The sequence below is a fragment of the Microcaecilia unicolor genome, chromosome 7, assembly GCF_901765095.1.
Source record: "Microcaecilia unicolor chromosome 7, aMicUni1.1, whole genome shotgun sequence".
Classification (NCBI taxonomy): domain Eukaryota; kingdom Metazoa; phylum Chordata; class Amphibia; order Gymnophiona; family Siphonopidae; genus Microcaecilia; species Microcaecilia unicolor.
Window position 1 is genome coordinate 206,318,130 of NC_044037.1, and position 21,650 is coordinate 206,339,779.

The 21,650-nt window shown below is 44.6% G+C and overlaps 1 protein-coding gene across 3 annotated transcripts in view; it reads right to left on the reverse strand.

Moving 5' to 3' along the window:
• Positions 1–21,650, reverse strand: part of GLS (glutaminase) — a 256,417-nt gene that overhangs the window by 171,060 nt on the left and 63,707 nt on the right. For all 3 annotated transcript variants that reach the window (XM_030208976.1, XM_030208975.1, XM_030208974.1), the window contains exons 4-5: positions 21,029–21,158; positions 12,584–12,663 (exon numbers count right to left, since the gene is read on the reverse strand). In XM_030208976.1, coding sequence (XP_030064836.1) covers positions 12,584–12,663; positions 21,029–21,158 — 210 coding nt within the window. The remainder of the gene's footprint in view (positions 1–12,583; positions 12,664–21,028; positions 21,159–21,650) is intronic.

Below are 21,650 nucleotides of genomic sequence, written 5' to 3' on the forward strand. Positions count from 1 at the left end.
TTTATTTGGGTCCTTTTTCAATTCTTTGAAAGACATTCTTTTGGCTCCAATAGCCTCTTCCACTTCACCTTTTAACTATGCTGGCTATCATTTGTCCTTTCCATGTTTGTAAATACAAGGAGTGCATCTGGTCTGGGCTTCCCAGATGGTATTTTTAAACAATGTCCATGTCTGATTTAACATCATAACCTTTGCGGCCGACCCTTTTAGCTTCTTTTAAACCATTTTCCTCACTTTATTATAGTCGCACTTACAAAAATTAAATGCTGCTACAGTAGATTTCCTTCATGGCTTCATTCCAGATAGTAGCTCAAACTTGATCATGTTATAATCACCGTTTCTCAGCAGACCCAACACTGTTACCTCTTATACTATGCCCTGCACTCCACCAAGCACTAGATCTAAAATGGCTCCCCTCGCATCGGTTCCTGGATCAATTGTTCCAAGAGGAGGAGACATTTTAGATCTAGTCCTTGGTGGAGTGCTTGGCATAGTATGAGAGGTAACAGTATTGGGTAAGGTGGGAAACAGGTTCCCCCCTTCCATGCATGTTGCCCAGTTCCTAATAAAACTCTGCCTGTCTCTTGGGTCCTGCATGTGGAAGGGGGGAGCATGTCTCAAAATGCTACCCTGGAGGATATGGATTTCAGCTTTCTGCCTAAGATCCTAAATTTGTCTTCCAGAATCTCCCTCCCAAATTTTCCTATATCATTGGTACCGACATATACCAAGACAGCCAGCTCCTCCCCGACACTATCTAAAACCCTGTCTAAATGATGTGTGAGGTTTGCCACCTTCACACCAGGCAAGTGATCAGGTGATCCTCACGTCCACCTGCCACCCATCTATCTACATGCCTAATGATCGAATCACCAGCTACAACAGCTGACCTAACCCTTCCCTCCTGGGTAGAAGCTCCTTGAGACACATCCTCAGCGTAAGAGGATACTGCATCCCTTGGTGGGCAGGTACTGGCTACATGATTACTTTCTACTTCACCAAGTGGATGCTCTCTTTTTAGGAGACCTCCCTCTTCCAAGGCAGCACAGGGGCTGCCAAAAATGGATGTAGGACTTCTATGTATCTCAGTTCCTCCAAGTCTGCTACTCTGGCCTGAAGAGAACAGACTCTTTCTCAGAGCTAGGAACTCTTTGCATTGAGCATGCACATCTAACTTCTCACCAACTGGGAGATGATCATACATGTGAAACTCAGTGCATCAGACTGGAGAGTACCCCTCTCACTCCTGGATTGCTGTCTGTACCTTAGTATTATTGAGCTGTTTAATTAAAACCTCTTTAAGGTATTAGGGGAAAAGCTATCCTTGCCAGGACTTGTTAGGGGTGGACAGCTGGAGAACTGTAAAGTCTCCCTGACCTAAAAGGTGAGAACCAAGTCAGGACCCTGTGGCTGGTAGATCTGTAGGGTTGGAGACCAATCTCTCCCTTGCAAAAGGTGAGAGCCTTCTGCCAGAAGGAATCGACGATTTTTGTAGAGGATCGTGGATAGACCTCTTTTTGGACTATTACTTGCTGTGGAGGACTGTGGATGGACCTCTTTCTGGACTATTGTTTTACACGGAGATCCACCCTTTTGCTTTCGAACTTTTGCCAAGCAGTTGTGGACCTACTTTGAACCTGGATTATCGTGTTGCTGTGGAATTACCAAGCATTCAGCCCACATCTTCGGGTAGCCGGTGTGAGAGGAAAGTCTTCATAAACACTTGGCCCACACCCTTCGGGTGGGCGGGGCAGGGCGTGACATCCACCTTGCTACTCTCCCATAAATCACATTTATGCCCAATCTCTTATTGTGGAGTTTGGAACACTGGCTAAGGCTAGAGAGGTCAGCAGTTCTTTGAATGTTCTTCTGGGATGTTTCATGAATTTCTAGATGAGTTCTCGTGGCACCCTTGGAGAAATTTTGGAAGTCAGGCCACTCCTGGGAAGACTCACCACCATTCCAACTCTTCTCCATTTGGAGATAATGGCACTTACGGGTTTGGTGAAGTCCCAGAGCTTTAGAAATAGCTTTGTAATCCTTTCCAGATAGATATCAACAATTTTCTATCTCTTTTGGAATTGCCTTTGACTGTGGCATAGCGTTCTTGTAGAAACTTTGTGATAATTACTTCACTTTTAAGGTTCAATATGTAGTGAGGTTTAGATTTAATAGGGCTGGCTGCAGTCAGGCTTGGCTGTGTTCAGATGAATCTAAATTGGTTGATGGAGTAACTAAGGGACAACTGCTTTTTTTATACGGCCGATGTGTGTGTTGGGTAACTTTGTTCCGTAAATAAATGAAGGAATTTTAAAAACCTGATACATGGACAATAAGAGTGCACGATGAGGCCTTTCTTATAAGACCCTCCTCAGCACTGGGCAGAAACAAGCTGGAGGCACATCCTGTAGCTTCAAGCTGTGCATCTGGAGAGGCTGCAGAATTTGCTCCCAGCTTGTTTCTGCCCCATGCTGAGGAGGACCTTATGGTGCACTCTCTCTTACTGTCCCATCCAGATGCATACTGGCAGGAACACCCCAGCAACATGGGCAAACCCCAGTGATCGGCATGTTATTCCACCCTCATGCTGAAGGTCACTGGGTACTTGGCATGGAGAATACTACAGGTGGCCGTAACATCAGGCCATTAACACATCCACTGTATGCCCCTTCTGTGGGCAACTGGAAATACATACTCACATGGTATTGGAATGTCCCCACGTTACCTCTTATTCCCATCTGAATGACCTAATACTTAGGCTCTGATTTCATTTCATTCCCCCTCCCCAATCTTCCCATTTACATGCACAGGGATTCAGGGAGCCCTGAGAGGGACTTGCAGAGCTACCTTGTTAACTTCCTTCTGGCCACAGCCAAAGGACAGCTTACCATAAAGCATAGCAGGAATCAAACATCAATTAATTGCAGAACTCAAAACAGATTCTTAATTAGCACAAAATTTCAAAATAAAAAAAAATTTCCGTGACTTTTGAAACTGTAATCTGTCATATACTTCAAAAGACAAGCAATTCATGCCAACTCCTCACAGTCAAAAACAGAAACAAAGCAAATAGTCTCTTATATCTAATCTTTGTGCTACTTGGGTACTGCAGCATTAAATGTTTAGAAGTATCAATTTTTTGCTAAAATACTAACTAAACTCATCATGGAGGAAGTGAAGAATTGGGGTTGAATCTTAGACCAGGGTTATGACTCCCCTTCCTTGACAAAATTTACTCCCCTCCCCCTTTTTTAAATGCACTCCCCGTGTATTTGCTGGCATTCTACCTCTGCAGAGTTTTTTGTAAGATATAGCCAGAATTAAGGATATCATAACCCAGATGTCTCGGTTCTATTTCAACAACCTATCAAAAATGGGCATGTAGGTGTTTTTCCTCCCCACACAGTCACCCTGTGAAAATACGCTGTAAAATTCAAAAAGCATGTGCACAATACCAAACTCACCTCCGCCCCCAGGGATTCCTCCCCTATCATGGGTAAAAGCATGTGCAAAATGCTACTACGTGCATGCTCTTACCCATATATAGGACAGGCGAGTTTTATAAAAGGCCCATTTCTGTAGGTACAGCACAGTTTTATTTGTTTGGCACTATTCGGCCTTCTGCTCCGGCTTTCAACAGGAAATGTTGTAGTCGGACATCCTACTCTGAGTCACTTATTTTGTGGCCCAATCAGTTGCCGTATCGTGTATAAGTCGAGAAATGTTTACTTCAAAATCCCATCAATAGATCCCATGGTTGTCTTATCTACTGGTAATTGATCAGTGCCATAGCACTCTTGCTATTGTTAGCTTCATGGAAGCATGGTAGGTAGACTTTGGCTGTGCTGAAGTTGTTCTAGAGCAGGGGTGTCCCAACTTAAGTCTTCGAGGGCCACAATCCAGTTGGGTTTTCAGGATATTCCCAATGAATATGCATCCTATATTGAGCAACCACCTCACACTTTATTAAATTATACCAGCAACTTCTTTTTGGTTATAAAATCATAACCTTCTCCTAATTAACATTAATCTACACTGTAACTCATTCTCACTGTGCATTCCACAAACCCACTTTAAAATACCATTAATCATGTGAAAACAAACATTGGGGCTGTTTAAGCTTCCTATTTCTTACTACTCCACAACTGTGAAATGTACCTCCACTTAGTTACAATGGAGAAATTGGCTCTTACCTGCTAATTTGCTTTCCTTGAGTCTCTCCAGACAATTCCTGCCAAGTGGGTAATATGCACTCCTACCAGAAGAGGGAGACTGAGAATTATTGAGTAGTGACACCTGTATAAGGGGCTGTGCAACCCTGACCTGCTCAGTATTTCGAATAGCAAAGCACCATAGAAGAATCACAAAAACCCAGAAACGGAAAACATACTATAACTAAACTCCCTTCAGGAACCCCCGGAAGGAAGCGAGAACCAGACATCCAACCAAACGAGACTGTGACATTACAGTAGCCGCTTGCAGCCCCAGAAGCATCAGGCACCTCACCAAAGTGACACACTCCTCCCCCTGGGCGGGGTTCAGGAATGGTCTGGAGAGTCTCAAGGAAAGCAAATTAGCAGGTAAGATCTAATTTCTCCTTCCTTATAGTCTGCTCCAGACTATTCCCGATGAGTAGAGAGTACCAAAGCAGTACTCACGGAGGGTGGGAAATTCCCCGGACCAACAAAGAAGCCCCAAAAGAAGCATCCTGCCAGGACTGAACATCCAACCAATAATTCCTGACAAAGGAATGAAGAGAGGACCAAGTTGCCGCCCGGCAAACGTCCTGCAGAGGAATAAGAGAATGCTCCACCCAAGAGGAGGCCTGAGCCCACGTAGAATGCGCCCGCAACATGGCAGGCGCATCCTTACCCTGTAAAAGATAAGCGGACGCCATAGCCTTCTTAATCCAGCAAGAGAGAGGGCTTTGACGACGCTCCCCTTTCCACAGACCACAAAACAAAAAGATGATCCAGCCCTATGGACATCAAAGCCTGTACAAGGAAGGAGACTCCTCCCGCAAAAAGGGTAGAAAAGAAATAGACTGATTAACATGAAAAGGAGAAATTGCCTTGGGCAAAAAAGGACAGAACTGGCTGCAAAGACACCTTTCTCTTTACAGAAAACCAGAAAAGGCTCCCGACACGATAGAGCCTGCAACTCCGAAATATGCCGCGTCAACGTGATGGCCACCAAAAACACTACCTTGAGAGAAAGATCCTTGAGGGAGGCTTGCTAAAGAGGCTCAAAAGGGGCCTTAACTAAGACCAGACTAACAGCACTAAATTCAAATCCCAAGGAGGAACGACCAGCCAAACTAGTGGTCTCAACCGTTTGACCCCCTGGAAAAGCCGGAAAACATCCAGACGGAGAGCCCAAGACTTCCCCTGAATTGGGCCCTGAAAACAAGCCAGAGTTGCCAGTTGCACCTGAAGGGAAGACGACAACCCTTTCTCCAATCCACACTGAAGGAATTCCAAAAGGTTTCCAAGCAAAGCCCGCAGGGGAAGTGCCTCTCACTCTTCACACCAAGCCTCAAAAATATGCCAAACTCGTACGTAGGCCAAAGAGGTGGAACGTTTCCTAGAACTCAAGAGGTTATGAATCACCCTGGAGGAATACCCCTTCTTCAACCACCTTGTCCACTCAACAGCCAGGCCATAAACGAGAACCGAGCCACATCAGGCATGAGAACAGGACCCTGCTGCAGCAGACCACCCTCTAAGAGAAAATGAATTGGATCACACACCTGCAACCGAACCAAAATCGGCATACCATGACCAGTGCGGCTAGTCAGGCGCCACCAGAACTACTCAACCGCCGTGACCCTGAATGTGCTGCAGAACTTGACTGATCAGCAGCCAGGGAGGGAACATAAATAGCTGACCCTGAGGCAGCCAGGGCTGACCAACGCATCCAGACCCTCTGACAACGGTTCCTTTTGACGACTACCTTGGGGCCTTTGCATTCTCGGCTGTGGCCATGAGATCCATGATCGGAGGTCCCCACCTGTCGACAATGAGTTGAAATGCGAAGGAAGCCAAACTCCACTCCCCCGGATCCAGATGATGGAGACTGAGATAATCCGCCGCCAGATTGGTGGAACCTGCCACATGTGCCGCCAACAGCAACCATAGCTTCTGCTCTGCCCAGGCCATGATCAGGGCTGCTTCTTGCACCGACAGAGGGCTCTTGGTACCTCCCTGGCAATTGACATAAGCTACTGCGGTCACATTGTCTGAGAGCATGTGAACATCGTTGAAAGGCCAACAGGGCGAGACGTATCACCTGAGTCTCCAGACGGCTGATCAACCAGCGGACTCCTCTTCCGACCAGCGGCCCTGGTTCACTTACCCATGACAATGGGCTTACCACTCGGATAGACTGGCGTCCATAGTCACCAGCACCCAGTCCGGAGGGTCCAGAGGCATGCCCTGACTCAGATGCCGCCGATTCAACCACCACTGAAGGCTGAGTGCACTGCCCTGCGAAGCTGCACCCTGCAAGAGAGTGCATCCAATTGAGGGGACCAACGCGTCAAGAGCAGACTGAAGAGGCCTCGTGTGAGCCCTCGCCCATGGAACCACTTTGATTGCCACCGCCATGGAACCGAGGACCTGGAGAATCACCCAAGCGGACGGATCCTTGACTACGAGAAGCTGACGAATCTGCGACTGAATCTTCTGGATCCATGCTTCCGGGAGGCACACCATGCCATCCCGCGTGTGGAAATGAACCCCCCCCCCCCCCCCCCCCCCAAGATATTCCAACAACTGGCTGGGGGAAAGAGAACTCTTGGCCATATTGACAATCCAACCCAGATGTTGAAGCAGTTGGACCACCTGAGCCATGGCTGTGCAGCTCTCCTTGATGGACTTCGCTCTTATCAGCCAGTCGTCCAAGTAGGGGTGCACCAGAATGCCCTCCAGCCTGAGGTGAGCCGCCGCCACCACCACCACCACCTTGGAGAAAGTCTGTGGCACAGTAGCCAAGCCGAAGGGAATTGCCCGAAACTGGTAGTGTTCCTCCAAGACTGCAAACCGGAGAAAACGCTGATGATTCCAAAGAATTGGAATATGAAGGTACACTTCTGATAGATCTAAGGAGGTCAGAAACTCTCCCCGATTCACCCCCTTGAGATCCAGGATAGGACGTCAGGAATCCTCCTTTTTGAGCACCACAAAATAAATGGAATACCTCCTAGAACCTCTTTCTTCTGGAAGGATCGGAATCACTACCCTCAGGGCCAAAAGCTTCTCCAGGGTCTACAGGACAGCTGCCATCTTGACCGGAGACTTGCAGGGAGAGATGAAGAAAGTATCTGGAAGAGGACGACAAAACTCTAGCGTATAGCCAACCTTGATAATGTCCAGGACCCATTGATCTGATGTCACACGGGCCCACCTCTGGTAAAACAGCTGCATCCTGCTGCCAATGGGCACTACCGGAGGCTGGGTCCCTGCACCCTCATTGTGAAACTCTGGAACCTCCGGTACTTCTGGAGGCCCCATCAAGACCTCCTCGCCTGTTTCCTCGAAAGGAAAGAAAGGGCTGAAAAGGCTGACCTCTACTCCAGAAACGACTACGCTGGGAACCGGTCCCTCGACCTGGCGACACCTGCTCAGCTCCCACAGGCATCCCGACCCGCTGAATGGGGAGCTGAGCAGGACCGGTCCTCTGGAAGCCTAGTAACCTTGGATTCACCCAAGCTCTTCAGTTTCTCCAGCTCATCTCCAAATTGCAACTTGGAATGGAAGCTGTCTCAAATGAACCCAGGAGGCCACGTCTGCCGACCAAGTCCGGAGCCACAGAAATCGCCTTTCTGCAACCACCAGAGCCAGGTTCTTCGCAGACGTGCGGACCAAGTCATAGAGAGCATCTGCAAGAAAGGCCGTGCCCAACTCCAAGTTCATGAAATCCGAAGACGCCTGCGAGGAGGATGCGGATGGTGCATCCGGGAGGTGTTCAGTCCACCGAAAATCACACCTGCACCACGTAACCCCCACAAATGGCTGCCTGTAACGCCAAGGCTGAAACCTCAAAGGAGCACTTCAGTAGAGCTTCCATTCTATGATCATGCGGGTCCTTAAGGGCCACCCCAATCTTCTATAGGAATAGCTGTCTTCTTGGTGACTGCCGTCACCAGAGCATCCACCATAGGGACCCAGAAAGACCCCGGGTCCAAAATAGGAAGCTGATAAAGCCGAGCCATTGCCCGACCAATGCGCAACAGAGAATCCGGCGTCTGCCACTCGCTCTCCACCAACTCACGCAAATCCTTGTCATATGGAAAGGTCAGGGGCGGCCAGCGCACCCCCTTTAACAATGTGTTGCCCTTCCGAGACACCTGCGAGTCTTCAGATAATTTGAGAGCCCCTAGGACCTCCACCAACAAAGTTGGCAAATCCTGCTGCCTAAAAATCTGAACTGAGGGATCCTCCCCCATAGGCACCTAAGAAGGCTCCCTCAGGCTCTCTGCGTCCCAGGGATCTCCCTGATCCGCATCCTCAGACAATGGGAGCTCTGACCTCAGGGAAAGCACCTCCTCCAGGTCCTCCCCAGCCGCAATGCGGGCCTTCTTGGCCCCAAGACCCCCCCCTCCCCTAGGTGCCGTAAGTGACCCTTCCAGGGCCCTGGTCGCCGGGGTATCTCCCACAGCCTCCACAAGGAGCCCCCCTCTTCAGGCAATAAGCCTGAAGTAATAGAACAAATTTGGAGGAAAAATGAGGGGGGACCGCAGAGGCATCATGCCTGGAAAGAAGCAACGGTCCCTTCTCCTGAGTCCAGACCAGCAGCATGCAGACCCAAAATGGCAGATGTTCCCGACAAAACAGTGGCAGGAGCGCTACGCACCGGGAGCGCAGTTTCCCCGAGAGAAGCCTCCTTACTCTGCCAAGAAGCCTTCCCAGCACTCCCCATCACCAGGACACCTGATTCTGGGTCAGCGCATGTCATCATCTCCGCTTCTTCGCACATGCGGCAAAGACCACCGTGCACAGAGACCACCCGCCGAGTGGAACAGGCCATGTACTTACGTGCCTTTTTCGCCTGGGAGGCTATGCCAGACTGTACCACAGCGGTGTCCAGCCACAAGCTTCCCACAGCAAAAGATGCTCCCTCACCTGATGGCGTGCTGCAGCCAACTCCAAGTGTCGTCTTTTTTTTTTTTTTTTTTTAATATTGGCGGTGGTCTAATTATGGGCCCGCCTTAAGGAACTTCTCCCAAGTAAAAAGGGGGAGAAGGCCGAGGCACATCACTCACCAAGGGAGAGCAGGAGGGGGAGAAAAGGGGGGGAGGGACCCGGAGACTGAAATATACACCCTCAAAAGCCAGAGGCCAGCGAGAGAGACACTTTTTTTCCTGCTGCCTATGTATTCTGTTTCTTGCCACTTTTTTTTTTTTTTTTAAACCAGCAGCAAAAATCTGCTCCAGGACACCCCTGAAGCAATCCCTTAAATACTATTCTAACTTTTCTTACCAAATGGGGCCACAAATGGCACACCCAACCAAAGAAGAGCAGGGCTACACAGACTCACCTACCTCTGCTTGGAGACAGAAATACTGAGGTCAGGGTTGCACAGCCCCTTATACAGGTGTCACTATTCACTACTCAATAATTCTCAGTCTCCCTCTGCTGGTAGGAGTGCATATTACCCACTCATAGAGAATGGTCTGGAGCAGACGATAAGGAAATGTTCACTTCTTCACACAAAAATGTTTCAATACACAGTTTCCAATTAATTTCTCAAATGCTTTAACCTCAACGTTCACTTGTCCCTGTTGCTTCTGTTCCAGTGGTTGTAATTCACATGTATCTCAAACATTGTCTTATCTCGCTAATGCAGTCTCGTCAAACATTCACATTTCTGTTTCCTCAAGTTCCGTCCATCGCCTATTTCAATGAATATGCATAAGATCTATTTGCATGAACTGCCTCCATTGTATGGAAATACATCTCATGCATATTCATTGTGGAAATCCAGAAAACACAACCTGGCAAGGGCAGAGGTTGGACACCCCTGTTCTACAGGATAGAACCAGTGCTATATATGTCCCTAGTGTGGGAAGAAATTGTCAGGACGAACTTGCACAGTGTTCAAATTAAAGACAAGCAGTTTGGAGGAGGTGTGCAAGTGAGACTGGGGAGTGATAAAAACAGTGGTGTGTTTAAAATCTATAAATATTCTGGTTGGTTTGTGCTCAGCACGTGCATTGAGAGGAGGGCATGTTGTGGGAAAGTGTGAATGACGATTATCAGGTGACCTGGAGACAACTAAAAGTTACTTGATTGGCTGATGGCTCATGCAGCATGCAGTAGGTTTAAAGAAGAATTTTAGCCGAGACTATTGGTGTGGAAAGAGTTGGTGAGTAAAATTCTGATTGCTTTTTTTTGTGGTAAAATAAAAACAGGAGTGTTTGGATACTGAGCAATACCAATTTCTGAATAAAACAAAATAAACAGTCTCCTTCGATCGAATGGCGAGTAATTTGTGAAACATTTTTTCTAGAACATTTTTCAGTGAATTTGCCAAAGTCTAGAGAAAAAATGGTGAACAAAACTGAATTGAAGAGAAAATGGTGAACAAAACTGAATTGAAGACAATCAGTGAAAGATAAATATATAATCCTCATATACTGAAATCTGATGATTTAGCTTAAGGCCAGAAGGAAACAAACAGTCTGTTCTTATCACTATTAAAATCTGTGAAGCTGTGGGCTATGGAAAGAGGGTGGGGTTTGAGAAAGGCAGGGGAGGGAGAAAGAGGGAGCAATGCTGGACCCAGAGGTGGAGGGGGAGAGAGAGAGAGATAGAACAACTGACATACACAGGTCACAGCATTTTAAAACCTAGAATTGCCCTCAACATACATAAAATACTTATGAGTATATACAATAATCTATATTATTATTATACACTTCCAACCTCAATCTGCAATTCTGATTGTATGGTAACAAAGTCATGCTTTGTTCTGCAGTACTGTTGTGTGCATTTAGGCTAATAACCACAAAGAGGGTGGTTTCCAAGGGAGAAAGTTTGAAGATCTTAAAAAGTAACAAAATTACCACTAGTTCTTTGACTAAACAGCTACAAATCCAGCTTCAGAATTTGGGATTTGGAGTTTTCTTCCAATAATTTATTCTGCCTAGCCATAGTCTCTCATCCAGAAGATCTCTGTGAATGAAGCCATTTAACAAACTATAAACCAAAAATCCATATATTCCTGTTTAATCACCACTAAAAAAAAGTTATGCCATAAGCCCTTATATGCAACTTCTTAAGAGCCCTTTTTGTTTAAATATCCCCTTCTAACTCACCCAAGGCAGGAAGTGTCCTCAATCAGGGACCATGGCTATTTTTTTGAGCACTACAATAAATCAGCCCTATATCTGGCAATGAAAGGGATGCCATGTGTGAAGCCTAGCACTATTTTCCTCCTCCAAAAGCATTCTCAGCCATAGCCAAACCATTAAGAGGAAAACAAGATGAAACTGAACCGAAGTCCATCTGTACGGCAAAGCACAGCACAGCCAGCCACACGACCACAAAAGTTTCCAGGCAGCAATGTTCACATGGAAACTGAAAAAAAAAAACCTAGATACTTATTTTATCAAAATAGGCTTACTTTTTAATAAAGGTCCCCCACCCCACTGTGGACGTGCTAAGCATTTTTATACAGAAATTCCCTTATAAGGTAGGCAGGCCTTGCCTGGTGCATCTCAGGATGCAGTGTGGGATACTGCCATTTTGCAAATGTTGGCGCCCCAAGGCAGCAGTGAGTGAGCATTGCTCCTGCCTTTTTTGAGGTACGGAGTCAGGGCTGCTGCTAGACTACCAGGGATTTTGTTGGGACTTCAGGGGGGCCAGGGGTCCACTACACCACCAGGGCATTTTTTTGTAAACAGAGAAATAAAGGGAGGGAGGGGGTCCACTAAACCACCAGGACAATTTTTTTAACATAAAGGGAAAGAGGGCAGGGCAGGGCCAGTGTATGCACTCCAGGCAGGTAGAAGGGAGAGAAGGGGTCCCACTAGACACCTTCTCTCAATCAACCCTTCTACACTGCCCCAGACCTTGTGAAAAAAAAAAAAAGGTTTTCCATTCTAAACATGTGAGAGAAATATTCTGGCATGGCTGCATTTTAGTGCAGTCTGTGGAAATGACTGTAGCATGAGTTAACACCTGCAATGAAATCATTTGAAAATAACTTGGCCAGTAAAACCTGTGGTAAAACCAGGTTAAAACCATGCTAATGCTTTGAGCATTGGCTCCTATATGCATTAAAGTGTCTGCATACTTTGCACATACTACTGGTGAGGAAGGAGAGCAAAATAGCACAAATACATTTCAAAATCAAGATTTATGTATCCTGTTTTACTTTGCTAACAAACATCCCCAGAAGAATGCCCCTCTCATTTTTAGAAGTATATGCACCATGGAGCCCACAGATATTTTCACCTACATTTGTAAGAGGAAAGGGACAACTTTCAGTACATGCCTTTAAAAAAATTTCCCTATTCTTGAACACCACCTTCGCAACTTCAAATAGTTTTGTAAATCATTTTATAAAATTAAAAAAATACCTCTGTCCATCCACTGTGCAGAGAGAAACACCCCACAAATCAGGACTGAACTTGGCCAACTGAGGGATATAATCAGCAACCTGTGTAGAATTAAGACAAAGATTTTAGTTTTATTTATAAAAATCAAAGTGTTAATTCCAGTCCGTAGGGCCTATGTAATAAGTCAATATGCGACAAACCCCAAGTGACAAAATAGGACTTGGAATCTAGGACTTAGAACACATGGGTAATAACATAGAAGCATCTGGGCAGGAAAATTATGATGTGCACAGGTGGCGAAATGGGTGGAGGTCCACACCAAAATGTAGCAGTCCCCCTTCCCCAACTGCCTGGAACCTCTTAAGTCTCCTGTAGAGTAGCAGGAGGTTTTATTTTCACTGTTGCCACTTTGCTTGTCTTCAGCCGGCTCTGTATGCCACCTCTGAAAAGAGGAGTTGAATGCAAAAAGCAAGTACTCCCTATGTCCCACTAGAAATAATAAGTGCCAGCACCAGTTAAGGACAGACAGAGCAGCAGCAGTAAACAACCTCTTTCCACTCTGCAGTGGACTTAGAGGTGCCAGGCAAGTATTAGAAGGGGATGCTTTTAGAAGGGTCTGATGTTGGAGTTGAGAGGTGGAGAAGGCAGATACTAAGGGGTGGGGATGGGAGAAGAGAGCTGGGGACTAGGGGATGATGAAAAATTAGGGATGGCAGAACAAAGCTCATGTTGGCAGATGCTAGGAGCAGACAGGAGGTGGCTGATGCTGGGAGAAATGACAGATGCTAAGGGATTGGAGTAGCGGTCATGTGGTAAGGTCTGGGGGCTAAGATATAGGTTTGATGCTGGGGATGAAAGGAGAGGGACTAGAATGAATGGGTGGGAGGGGGGATGGGTAGAGTCAGGCAATGGCCAGAGGCTGAGGAAGCTGGGATGTACATAAAGAAAGACATTTCTTACCTAATTTTTCCTTTCCTTGAGTCCTTTTAGACCAGGCTGGACAAACAGGTTATGCCCCAAAGAAGCAGATAGAGGTAAAGAATACTGTGCTTTCAGTGATGTCATAAAAAGCATAAAGAATGATACAACCCTGGAATGAACTTGCTAGCATACTATTAAAAAATTTCCTTCAGATCTGTTTTGTTAACATACAAGTCATTAACCAAAAATTCCTGCTCACAGGGCAGACAGACAACATTCCTTGGCATTCTCTGAGGAAACACAGAGCCCAATTCAACCATTAAAGGAAGCAGAAGGGGAAAATCTCAGTCTTCCTGTGACTACCTTGAACTGGTCTAGCAAGACTCAAGGGAAGGAAATTATCAGGTAAGAAAAAAAAAAAATTTCACTTCCTTATCCTTCTAGACTAGTCCAGATAACTGGGATGTGCCAATGTTTTAAGGACTCACAGTGAGAGGAAGATTAAGACCCAATACACACCTTGTAATAGTTTTCAGGCATAAGCTGGCCTCAACCCAGTGCCCCTTGAGTTGGAGGGCAACCATCTTCTAGAAGGAACTACTTGTCACCTAAGGAAGCATCTCTGGACTCGGTTCATCCATAATGCTATGCTTGAGCACAGAAGCAGTGACACCTGAGAGGGTGTACTGACCAGTCTCGTGCTCTACTGCCTTACCAAAAAAAAAAAACCCCAAAAAACAAAACACTTTACTCAAAGACAGCATTCATCCTAACATCAAAGGGAGTCCAGAAATGCTGAACTAAAGAAGGATCCAGACCTCTAGGTTTCTGTGAAAAGCCCCACTCAAGCTGCAAGGAGTCCCAAAAGAACTCTGTACTGAAACAGTAGCCACTACTTATGGCTAGGAGAGTAACTCTGGGCACAATAGCCATGTAGACCAAGTACAGAGTTCTATGGAAGAGAACTCTGTATAGTGAGGAACTGAGCTATTGACACTCAGAAGATTACTCAAAGGACGACCTGGGGAATACAAACCTCACCAGTCAAGGGGAAGTCTGCTTCTTGAGGTGGGTTCAAGAAAAAGAATAAAGCCCTACAAAGGATTCGAGCAATGCTTGTGAGGGCCACTAGATCTCTTCCCTACACTACTACCTACAAATAAGAAGTTGAGGAGAAAAGAAATCCCATTAGGCCTTCGCTGCAAGTAATCCACTAAATGGAGTTATCACTTGCAAGCTTAGAGACTTCAGTAAAACAAAAGGCTCAAGCCCCTTAAGAGTATCAAGCACCGTAAAGAGCCCAACCTTGGAACCAGTTACAAACTTCTCCAGCACAAGCAACCGATTGAGGTGAACAGCAAACGTTCCAAGATACCAACTTGACTTGACCATACTGGACCATCAGAACATATCCAAGTAGGTCCGTGGAGGCCTATGGGCGTGGGAGGGAAGAAAATCAGGGGAGCAGAGGGACTTGTATTCTATATATGGGTCACAGCTAACTAGAATCATCCAGAACCCACACGATTCCAGCAGCTAGCACCTGAGGATTTAGCTCCAGATATTCAATGCCGATGCCCAGACATGGCCCAGCATTGAATATCTGGGGCTAATACTGACTGCCACAGGCCAAATATTGACCTGCTGGTGTTCAATCTCTGCTTTTGTTAATATATAATGCCCCTCTTTATCCCTCACTACCTCTTTGGTCTTTATGAGCAGCAAATTTAGCTAGGAGTATGTCCTCCCCTTTCATTTTTCCCTTTAAGCTATTAGAAGATAGAAATATATGGAGATACGTCTTACAGACAAACAGGTGCTTGTATGATGGCAAAAGATGCATTTCTTGAATAAATCCAATGCCCATTTTTAAGTGCTTGACCTCCTTAAAGTAGAGCTGGCGTTTTGTGGAGAGTTAAGTCCTTGCACATTCAATGATACAAAAACAGTATTTTGAATACGAACTCCTGTATGTCCCGCTTGATAACATTTTCATACCGGGCGAGGCAAAAAAAAAAAAAGTAACCCCCTTCAGTTTTCTGTTTTCTCAGCAACCGCTTACACGTGGTAAAGTTACAGACTTTTTAGCACGACCACCCAGAGATATTTGCGCGCTCAAAAATGTTTGCACTGTAAAACTATTCTCAAAAAGAATGCAATATGCAGTTTGCTAACAAAATGGCTAACAGAGACTATGGGGAAGGGGTTACAAAAATTTCAGAAATGTAAATAAACAAGGACTCAAAGCTCAGAGAGCATCGGTCTGATCAAATGTGTCAGTTTCCCAAAGGAATTCCCAGATATCACTGGCCTCAATAAATCAAACTCTAAGGGGGGGGGGGGGGGGGGGGGGGGGGGGGGGGGGACGACCCCCCCCCCAAGAACTCCCAAAAATGGAGAAAAAAAAGTTGCTCACAAAAAAAAAAAAATAGCCAAAACCCACACAGTGTTTCAGTCGTCAAAACCCAAAAAATATCAAAATACTGTTCCATAGATACTTAGCTCAACTAAAAAGGCATCCTGTCCCCATACTGGATCATCAAAACCACAACTGTTCCCGTGCATAAGAGAGCTCTCTTCCAGTGCTGTGATGCATAAACATATACTAGTTGTCCAGAATCTCGACAATGGCCACTTGTTTCACGAACCAAGATACATAGGATTGTCTAAAATGGCTGCAGGCTTTCATAACACTCACAGGAACAACCAATCACAGACTGGCCAATTCTTAAAGGTATAATATTCACTATAAGGCATGCCACTCTACAGCCATATTCAAAGCCTATAGGTTAAACAGTGTTAAGAGAAAAGATCCAGTGTTGCTCTAGCTGTCTGTCTGAGTATTTTTTTTTTTTAAATCCCCACCTCTCCCATCCTTAGTCATCTGTTCAATCAATAGCACAAATCAACAAATTCATTCTTAATACAATGTTAAACAAGAGGGGCTTGCAGTTTTCTTATATACACACAGTGGGTGTGCTCAATTATTGAGGCTTTTTTTTTTTTTTTTTTAATTTTGAGATTTTTGTAGTCACCCCCCCCCCCCCCCCTCCATAGTTGGTATTAGCCATTTTGTTAGTAAACTATATGTTTCATGCTTTTTGAGGTTATTTTGAAAGTTCTCCTTGTGTATTTTTTGCACTATAAAACTACCATTATTTTTTTTTGGGGGGGGGGGGGGGGGGGGGGGAAGGAGAAACCCAAAAACAAAAACCACGAGGTACCAGCTTACTGTTAATGTCACAATGCCATAGATTTTTGTAAATAATTTGAATAATTTGCATATGATCATTTCTTTAAAAGCATTTCAGATCGGAATGGCAATCACAGGCAAGGTGTTGGTAACAGACAAAAACAGAATACAGACGCTGCATGAACCAGGTTTTGGAAAAAAAGGTGATGGTAGCTGCTTATCTCAAAAACTGGAAACTGCAAATTTGCCCAACCTAAACCCCTTGGCTTACCTTGTCTGGGGAGCAATGTTGGAGATGTATCATAAGCTCTACTCAAAGGTGCAAAAAACAGCCAAACTCAAGGAAGTGCTACAGATGATCTGGCGCAGGGACTGATAAACAAGGCTTTTAAGAACTTAAGCAACTGAAGGCCTGTGTTAAACCTGGGGGTGGACACTGAGCATTCAGCAACTACAAAATTCTGACACATTGTCAATTGTCTCATTTGAATGATGTTATTTTATTGTGTTTTAGCTCTTTGAGCATGTTAATGCTCAAAAGTCACTAAGCAGTAATGCTAAAATGTCATTAACATCAACATAGCTTAAGTTAATTTAACGTTGTTTAATAGTAACACGTAAGTATGATGACTAAAGTATGTAAAATTTCTCACTGAAAATTCAAAGCAGTTGCTGAGAAAACTGCAGGGGGGTTACTTTTTTTTTTTTGCCTCACCCTGTATATTGAGCAGAACTCTCTAATTGTACCCCATCCTTCTACCTGTCCGGGCACATTGCCTTCAGGTGACTCCTCGACTGATTTTTTCCACCATTTGAGACCTGTTGCCAAAAACGTCCTCTGTCATAACCTGTTAGTGTAGTTGTTCCTTCAATGAAGAGATTTTCACCGATTGCGGCAGCTCTATAGAGGTCTCGGGTCAGATAATGCTCCATCATTTCCTCTTTGCTTTTTATCCGATTTAGCTGACTCTTTATAGAATGCAAGGACCAACGGGTACTACTACTTGTGGTGAATGCTTTCCATTTGCAATTTGGAAGTTGGCGCTTTTAGTTCACTCCTATGCTTTGAAGTAGCAGACAAGAGGTCTCGATATGCTTCTATTTGATATGTCCCAGGTGACAGACCCCATAGATCTGGCTTTGGCTGCCACTACTTCTTTCACTTTACAGTTATAAAGTAGGCTTCCTGACAGCCCGGTGTACGTGTGCAATTTTGATAGATCCCGGGGCCACTTGGGCCATGGTATGAGACAGTAAAAGAGCTCGCTACCTTTCGCGCCACTGCCTCACAATCTGAATATTCAGGCCCCTCCAGTACAACTCAAAAGCTAAAGACTGCAGCACCTGCTTCAATTTTGCAAACTGTTTGGCCACTAGGAGCTGATTCTCTAGGCCCAGAGCGTCCACAATGATCGAGGTGAAATTCTGCATACTAATTGTGATGGCACAACTCGTTATCTCACTTCTTAAGTTAGCTCCTAGAGCAGCTAACTCTTCTTTCACTGCCTTTGTAACGTAGCAAGTGACAGCAGATAGACTTGAACAATCCGTCCAGTCTACCCAACAGTCACATTCACTATCAATTCATGATTAAAACAACAATGAACGTGATATTATATACTTGAACATGGTCTTTGATGTTTCTGGGACACAGACCATAGAAGTCTGCCTGGCTCTGTCCCCATGTTCCAACTACTGGAGTTGCCATCAAAGCCTACTCTAACTTATCCGAATCTGTCTTGTCATTTGCGGGACCCAGACCATAAAAGTTTGTCCAGCACTGTCCTCGGTTTCAGCTACTGAAGTTGCCACTGAAGTCCTTTCCAGCCCATCCTAAACTGGATTACATAGAACATAGAGCTACAAAAACGTATGCCTGGCACCAGCCTTAGATCGCAGCAGGAATCACCATCTAAGCCTTATTCACACATCCACTCACATATAGCTATTTAAATTTTTCATATACCATCCATTTTCTAATTAGAGATCCTTTGTGTTCATCCATGCCTTTTTAATTCAGTCACTGTTTTTGTCTCTACCACCTCCCACGGGAGGGCATTCCAGGCATCGACCACCCTTTGCATGAAAAGAGAGTTTCCCGACATTACTTCTAAGTCTACCAACCCGCAACCTCGGATTGTCCTCTAGGTTTTACCTTTTTCCCCTTCTCTGGGAAAGATTTGTTTCTGTATTAATACCTGTGTGTCTGTCTTTATTTCCCTCAGCCAGTGCTGCAGGTCAGACATTGGATCTTCTGCCTCTGAAATGCTAGCACTGTCATCCGGCTCCAATTCTAGAGCTCCTTTCATCACTTTCAAGGGACTTGCTGTCATATTGCCTTGATCCACCAATCATACACTGCTCCAAAGAATGAAAACTCTTGTCAAATCTATTGAGCATTTCTTAATTCTCACCACTTCTTGCCAACTCCTCTACAGAGACATCTTTTATACCAATTTGCTCTGCAGAGAAAGGTGAACGGCTACATGAAATGCAGATGACTACTGAGGGAGTGTTGAGCTGATCAACAAGTGGCCATCTTGTCTGCTTACTTAAAAAAAAAATAAGATTCTATTGTGCTGTTTTAATCTGTATATTTCTGACACTTATGTTATTCCTATTATTAGAATTCAATTTGCCTGCCTTAGTTTCACTCATTGATTTATGCTTAAATTTAGTCCATTTACTATTGTTATGTTGGTTACCAAATTAAGTTTTATGTCAAGCTGTACATGTGCTGTACACCACTTTGGGTGGATTTCTTCCTAAATGCAGTTAATAAAACCCAATAAACTAAAAGGGAAAAATAAAATAAAATGGTGAAGCCCAAACAGAGAGCTCTTCACTTCTCCTTGCAGAGCCCTAGGAGACCTCTACCAGAGACATTTAGCCTTAACGGGAATGAGACTTGCAGGTCAGGCCCTGCGGCAGGAGGTGGCTCTAGCTGCTCTACTAGGGTAAAGGTTCAAAGACTGATCTCTGAAAGTTTTGCTGGTCTAACACAATCTGTTTTCAGGGCACATACTGCACCCAAGGGAATCATCAGACCTTAGAAGGAAAGCACCACCTTCTGTACAATCCACACTGCAACCATTTGCTAGAGGCAGAGAATACTAGCAAGTTTCTGGGCTGCACAACTCCTTATATTGGTCAAATCGTCACTAGAAAGTTCAAAGCTCTTCATCTCCCCATAGAATGACATAACCCGGATTGTCTAGCAGGATAAGGAAGTTGTACATGTTTGTTTTGGGGATTTTTGGGGGGTTGTTTTTGACTATTTAATCATGTTAATTACCTAGTGATTTGGTGATAGTGGGGTCATATTTGATATATCACTTAACTTTACATGGACAGAGTTAAGTGGTAATTAACATGATTAAATACAGTCAAATAGGGGTGGAATCCACACACCAAGTGAGCACATGAGCAGCACAATACTAGTGCTTGCACCTAATCTTTCAAGGTTGATAGCTTGGATACACAGCCTATAACAGTTGTAGTTCCTTCCCTCCTCCCTCACAATCAATCAGTTATTGCACCTTCTATCCTATTTTTACTTTCCTAAAGTAAGCCACGCAGATATTACTTGATGGGCAGGGTATAAGCTCTTAATAAACTTGGAAACTCGGCCTGTAAATCTTTCTATGTGGAAGTACACCCTTGGCATCACCAATTTGTAAAAGAGGCAATAAAAGGTGAAAATAAGATGTCCAACTTTCCTGGTACTTAATCAATTGCTCTAATGATAGGCCACTCCACTTGAAGAATGCGCTTAAAGTCCTCATGCCCACTCATAGCTATTACTGTTGTCTACACAGAAGTAACCCCTGTAGCTTTCCTCATGCTACTTCTGGAGAGATGAACACATTGGGAAGGCCATGAATAAAGATCTGGAGGAGTGTTGGAGGATGGAAGGGGACGAGGAGCTACTGTGGGGGAGGCTAGAGAGGATTGCTTAGGATCCAATGTAAATTTTAATCCATCCCTGATTAGAAACAAACAAAAAAAAAAAAAAGATGAAAGGGACTAAGCTATGGAGATGGCCAGTTTAGATTCTATACCAGCTATCTGCACGAATGCCCACTTCATGGGAGGAGCCTAGACATTTTTTCAGGTCAAAGAGGATCAAATGGTAAAATAGCCAACTCCTATATGAAAGTGGAAAGCCAAACCACAGTGTATAGAAGCCATGGCAGATTGGGAGAGTTCCTGTTCATAAAGGAGTCTTACATCTAAATTACAGTTGTCAGTAAAACAACTTTTGTGAAAGCATTAAGACTACTTTTACAAAATCTTAATATATGAAAATGGTAGAATGTTTGAGGGGCGGGGGGATGCACCCATATTCCTACCTTCCCTCCTGATAGGTTCTTGGCATTTTCATACAGTTCATCAATATGCGAGGTGAAGGACATAAAATCTGGAATAACAAACTTCCTCCTAAAAGCTTGGGTCAGCAATACAATGTTGCTTTGTACACACCTGTAAAACAAACACACAAAAAAAACCCTAAAGTTAAAGTTCATCAAGTACAATAATTACATTTTGTAGCAGTTTTTTTTTGCTGAAAATCTCTTTTGTTCAACTATGCGAAGGAAATTAATTCAAAATTTTTCCTTATTAAGCTTAAGGGGCTTTTCAGTCCATTCAGTTTGTGATAGATCTATTTGGTTCCTAGAATCAGTACTTCTGTGGGTTTTGTACTTCTAGTACTCTTTCATAGAAGAATTTGCAAAGGCAGAAAATTAGGAGATCAAGACTAAATTTGTCAGAACTGTCTGCCCTGATCATCAGAGCACCTACACTTAAAACTAAAGTGCTCTAGCACCATTTCCTTTCCTTGAATCCTGATGAACAGGATGTGTCTATACTAGCTGATGGAGACAGAGAATACTACAGAGAATACTGAGAACTCAGGGGTCCTTTTACTAAGCTGCATACGCGCCTACGTGCACCCAACACATGTCAATTCCG